General features: G+C 41.7%; 1 protein-coding gene across 3 annotated transcripts in view; it reads left to right on the forward strand.

The window, feature by feature from the left end:
- PDCD11 (programmed cell death 11) overlaps positions 1–5,749 on the forward strand; it is a 24,962-nt gene that overhangs the window by 10,529 nt on the left and 8,684 nt on the right. The window contains exons 17-22 of one of the 3 annotated variants that reach the window (XM_010000096.1): positions 1–49; positions 1,544–1,696; positions 3,431–3,546; positions 3,713–4,233; positions 4,699–4,761; positions 5,212–5,320. The exon at positions 1–49 is cut by the window's left edge and continues 4 nt beyond it. In XM_010000096.1, the coding sequence (XP_009998398.1) occupies positions 1–49; positions 1,544–1,696; positions 3,431–3,546; positions 3,713–4,233; positions 4,699–4,761; positions 5,212–5,320 (1,011 nt within the window). The remainder of the gene's footprint in view (positions 50–1,543; positions 1,697–3,430; positions 3,547–3,712; positions 4,234–4,698; positions 4,762–5,211; positions 5,321–5,749) is intronic. The other 2 variants (XM_010000098.1, XM_010000097.1) reach the window with 2 other exon arrangements.

A 5,749-nucleotide genomic window follows, 5' to 3' on the forward strand; every position in this document is an offset into this window, starting at 1 on the left:
CAGTATTTCAAGGAGATGAAAGAAATCAGGAACTTTTTGAGAAGTAAAGGTAAAAGATTGCATGTGTTCTGCTGAGGAGGACATCACAAAAAAAGGGGCTCTAGAGGAGCAAAAAGGGGAAAGCATTTTCTTTTAAGTTAAAGAAAGCTCAGCTGAAGCAAAGACTTGGCTTCTAAGAGTAGCTTATTTGGAGAAGGATGCGTGTGCAGTGGCTTGACATGGACAAGAATGCTTTTTGGATCTACGGTTGGAACAAGCCAAATAAGCTGCTGCTCTTGTTGTAGTCTGCTAGGTTTCCTACGATGATTTCAGGCCAAAGCTCGAGAATTAGAAATAAGGGGATAAACAGATGATCAAAATAGGGAGATACAATGGTATTAAAGGATGAGTTTGTTGAAGGGCATATGAAGGTGGCTTGATCAAGTCCAGAAAGACTATTTCTGTGTGCCTGATTGAATTGCCACAAAGCACCAGTGAAGCAAAACAGGCTTCCAAACCTGAATTTACCTAGATACCTGAAAAGAATATAGGAGGCTCTCACTGGCTGCAAACTCATGTATTAGAAACAGGGACTTAAGACCTACCCCTGCCAATTACTTAGTTTAGGAAAAACAGCACTGGTGCCTGCATGCTAGGGTGATATTTGTGTACATTCTGTATTTGTTGGTTAACTCAACTGATAAGAAGTTACCATGTCTGCCTTTGTCTAAAAAGTGCTTTTTAAACTATGACAGTGAAGGACACTGGGTTTGTTTTTTTTTTACTGGTAGTCCAGAACTGTTCCTACTAGTCTTATGGTACAGAAATCCACATTTGTGCACAGTGTGATCATCAAGTTGTATTGTATTGTTGATATTTGTGTGTAGGATAACTGATTTTCAGGAGTTTGTTATCTGCCCTGAGCCTTAGCAAGGATCTGATCAACTAGACTCTATAGTGATGGCTTTACTATCTTCAGTACAAGGCTAATTGCTCTGGCACTCTAGTGCTGGTGATTACCCAAACCTAGTACTTACGTGAGGATAAACTAGATTTGCCCAGTTGTAGTACAGGTTTGCTGAATGAGGCCTCCAGTAAAGGTTTTCTCACATGCTGTTTTTCTGGTGTTAGGAATACTGGATATATTAGGGTTTTTTCTATCAAATTCTGTCTTTGCCTTTTTAGGTAATTTTTACATCCAGTAATGTTTAATCTTTTGTTTTCTGTAATTGTGAAGTGACAGGTCTGTTTTGTGTTTTTAGTATTATTTTGTTTTGCTTTTAGCTTTTCCTATATGCAGTGCTGTGTGACAATGTTTGTATAAGATTGGAAAATGTTCTCTCCAAAGTTATCAGATCCTGAATTTCACAAAAGTGTTTGTACTTTGATTAAATCTTAGATTTACTTCTTTGTGTTTCTGTAGATTCAGCAGCATAAACTGTTTTCTGTTAGGAAGGTGGACATCAATTCTTGTTCATACTTTCTTGAGCAAATATGTTTCTCTTCGTTTTGTGAAGAAACAACATAGGTAAAATTAATTGCAAACTTCCTTCTCTTTATATAGGGGAGTCCAGAATAGGCCATGGACTTTGTGAGTTCATGCCTGGAAAGGAGCTGCAGTTGGTTGTGCAGGATGTGAAGGAGGATGGCTCAGCACTCTTTGGTGGCAGCTGTGTCACAGGCTGGGCTGTGACAGCCACTCGCTACCATTTGGGAGGTGAGGGTCTTGTCTTTGCTTGCTTTGGTTTGTACTTTGAAATGGCTGTCTTGAAATTAATTCTGCTGAGGAAACAACATCAGAGGAGTCTGATCAGACTAGGGATGGGTTTGGGGAGTAGTTTAGTTTCCTGATGTGTTGCTGACCCATTTGCATGATTCAGAAAATACCACTTAAACCTACCTGTGCCTCTGTTACACCATCTGTAAATGACCTAAACATGCCTTGTATAATCGCCTAATTTCTGGTTGGCACCTGGTCACCAGTGTGACGTTCCTTGGGCCTCAATCCTAGTGCCAGTTTTGTTCAATTTATGTATCAATTATCATGATGCAGGAGTTGAATGCAAACTGCACACTGGGGTGCATCAAACAGCATGACCTGCTTTTCAGAAGAGGTGATTGTCCTGCTGAAGTCAGCATTGGTGTGGCCTCACCTTGCATATTGTGTGGAGTTCTGGGCCCCACACTTTAATAATGATGTTATGAATGCATCTAGAGGATGGCAAAGCTGGTGAAAGGGCTGGAAGGATTGTCCTATGAGGAGTGTCTGAGGACTGGATTTGTCAGTTTGAAGAAAAGGAGGCTGAGGGGCCACCTCATTGCTCTCTACAGCTTCTGGGCTGGGAGGGAGGTGCTCCCTGGGAGGGAGGTGCTAATCTCTTCTCTCTGGTATCTAGTGGTAGGACATGTGGGAATTGTTCAGAGCTGCACCAATGGAGGCTTAAGCTGGACACTACGAAGCATTTCTTTCCTAAGAGGGTGGTCAGACACTGGAACAGGTTTCTTAGGTAGTTGATGCCTCAAGCCTACTAGTGTTGAGGTATTTGGACTATGCCCTTAATAACATGCTTTAACTTGAATTAGTCAAGCAGTTGAACTAGATGATTATTCCAGGTCCCTTCCAACTGAAATAGTCTCTTCTATTGGACATGTTGTGAGGTCTGTTTTCTGCTCAGAGGTCCTTAGTTGAACCATACTGTGTGCAAAGGAAGTCCTAATACAAGCTCCAGTTTACTCGTTTCTTTTCTTACTTTAGGAACATGTTCCTTGGAACATGCTCTATCTGGAATTGCTGACAATTTTTATTTTAAATCAAAGTTACTTTGAAACAGAACTGAAATTTCAGTACTTTGTGATTAAAAAATTAAAGCAGAAATATTTTGTATTATGCAGAACCAAACAAGTACATGGTGAGATAACAAATCAACCAATGAAACTAATATAAACTGCGAAGTTCAGCAGAAGTAACACCCCACTGTTTTTGCATTCATTTTGCTTTTGCACTAATTTTGCATTTTATCACAGACACACGGATGATGTTTTTCTGCAAATGTTAGTATAATCTTTTTTAAAACCTATGGTATGTTGAATTTGTGTTACACTACCTTGTCTACATTATTTAAGAGTTGTATTCTTCATAAAATCTATTTAGTTGTTTCATAAAAGTATTGAAATTTTTCTGAAATTAAAAATCCACTTTTTTTTTTCTCCTTGCCTAAAGAAAATTGTTTGTTTTTTTTTTCTTTAAGAGATGGCTTATACATCTGGCCACCAAGTTGACTTTGTTACAGTAACATAGTTAAAATTGGTCACTAGGCAGGCCTTAACATTGTGGTCTTCAGGAGTTAACTGAGCCACAGGCAATGCTTCCTATCTATCATGTGCCACTAGATCAGTTCCTTGTGATTCTTCACTGTAATCAGGAGATAAATCTTCTTATTCTCATTTGTAGACAAAAGTGTTGTTCCTGGTGAGAAAACTAAGGCATTGGTTCTTCATGCGGATGCTCTCACATCCAAGGTGTATGTTTCTCTTCGGGAAAAACTGTTAAAACAAAGAGCCAAGCAAGTATGTGTTCAGTTTTTATATTTGCATGTTTCTGTTTGTCTATCAAACTCTAGGTGATAAATGAATTTGGGGGTGGGGTGCTGTTTCCTCCTTCAGAACTGTGGGAAGTAGAGTGGAGGGAATAAAAATCTTAGCGGGATAAGTCACTCTCCTCATTTCTGCCTAGCGCCTCACAGAGAACTCCCAGCACTCTGCCCTGGTGCAGCACATCGCGGAAGAGTTTGCCATTGTGTCTTTGTTGGATTCAGGCCATCTGGCAGCTATTCCCATAGCCTCTCACTTCAATGACACCTTCCGCTTTGATTCGGAAAAACTGAAGGTGGGACAAATGATCTCTGCAACCTTAAAAGAAGTGAAGGTGAATGACCATGGAGTCTTATTGGCAGTACAAGGCCCAGCAAAGAAGAATGTTTTTGTAAGGGTCCGAAACGAATCTGAGACAGCATTAGAAGAGATGGATGCAGCTGTGAAACACTCGCTTTCCCTGGGGGATGTTGTTGCTGGTACTGTTAAATCTGTCAAACCAACCCATGTCACAGTTGCTATTGATGACAAGCTGATAGGTTCAATCCATGCATCCCGGATTCTGGATGAAGTCCCCATAGGCTCTTTTCCAACACATACTCTGAAAGCTGGACAGAAGGTGACTGCTCGAGTCATTGGAGGAAGAGAAGTGAATACTCACAGGTGGGAAAACATGCTTGTAGTATTACTTCTTGGAGAGTGCAAGGGGTGAAAGTTACTCAAGTCATTTAGGCTCCTTCCTCTATCACCAGATACTGTTACAGCTATCCTTGCTGCACTAGTTGAGGCATTACATTGTATTAGAGCCAGGTTTCAATGAATTAGCTGTCCACGTATGCCACTATGTATCTTGAGTATAGATTGCAGTAAAAAAAATAAATTTCTAAACTCTTTAAGGTCCAGTGGAAGTTTTAAATGAAGGCAAGATTTGGCCCCAGGGGCAGAACTTGCCAGAGTATTTTGGGTAGCTAAGTTGCCACTGAAATAGTACTGGGGAGAACTGGAGCTCAAAGACTTTGGTAGTTAAAGAGGGCTTATACTAGGTGTTTTTTGCCAGTGCAGAGGGATTACAGGTGACTAGGGCATGGCGAGATCATGGGAAACTATGATCCTCTTGTTTTTTTTTAGGTACCTCCCCATCACCCATCCACACTTTACACAGTCCATTCCAGAGCTCAGCATTCGACCAAGGTAAGTGTTAATCTCTGCTCTGTCTGCAGATGCTTCTCAGACCTTGTATCCTTGTGGGCTCTGTCCCTTGTTCCTCCCATTTGTGAAGGAGCTGACCATGAGCAAGGAGGCTCCACGTGTATGCAGTATGGCAAGGCCTCTTATTCCCTCTTTCATACTGACTTGAGTCTGGGAGCTGAGTCACGGTACCCTCCAAGGACCTTTGAATGTCCTTTTGACTTCAGGTGCTGTTAGTGTGGACTCTGGTATGTCCCTTCATGTCTTCTTAAGCCCAGGGAAGAATTAATCCCCTGCAGAAGGATGCAGCTGGGGAGGGGATGGGGATGAATGTCACAAAGGTATTGTCACAGTAGTACTGGCTCGCCATAATCTCTTGGGTTTCAAACTCCTTTCTTTGTCATTAGGACAAAAGCTGTCTTACTGATGTCCCCTTTCTTTGTTTGCAAACAGTGAAATAGAAGGGAAAGTCACAGCAATTCTGAACACTGAAGAAGACAGTGCCCTCAAGAAACTTGGGCTCTACGATGTTGGACAGACAGTGACCTGTTTTGTGAAAAAGGTGAGATCAGAGTGTTCCTAAGACGTGTGCTGAGGGAGCCAGCAAGTGGGGGTGATCTCAGAGGCCTGAATTCAGACCTAAACACTGACACTCCTATGGTCTTCATTCACTGTGGGAGTGGCCCATGCAAAGTGCAGTGTCTTATGGGGAGAGTAGGAGAAATAAGTCACAATTCCAATACCTGATGGATTCGAGCTGACTCGTCCTTTTTGACAGGCTGGTTTGTTGCCAGCAGGTGCTTCCCACCCTGCACTCTAGCAAAATGGCCTTTGAAAAATAGCAATTCACTGCTGATTCCCTGTGTGCAATTGCCTGTGAACTACAGCACTATGTTTGCTAGCAAGAGTGGAAACCAAGTCACCTTTTCTGCTTGGAGCAAGAGTCAGGGCTGGAGTTGATCTTTCTAGCCTTAAAAGTTAGTGAATCCAC

Source organism: Chaetura pelagica, unplaced genomic scaffold, assembly GCF_000747805.2.
Source record: "Chaetura pelagica isolate M959 unplaced genomic scaffold, ChaPel_1.0 scaffold436, whole genome shotgun sequence".
Taxonomy (NCBI): domain Eukaryota; kingdom Metazoa; phylum Chordata; class Aves; order Apodiformes; family Apodidae; genus Chaetura; species Chaetura pelagica.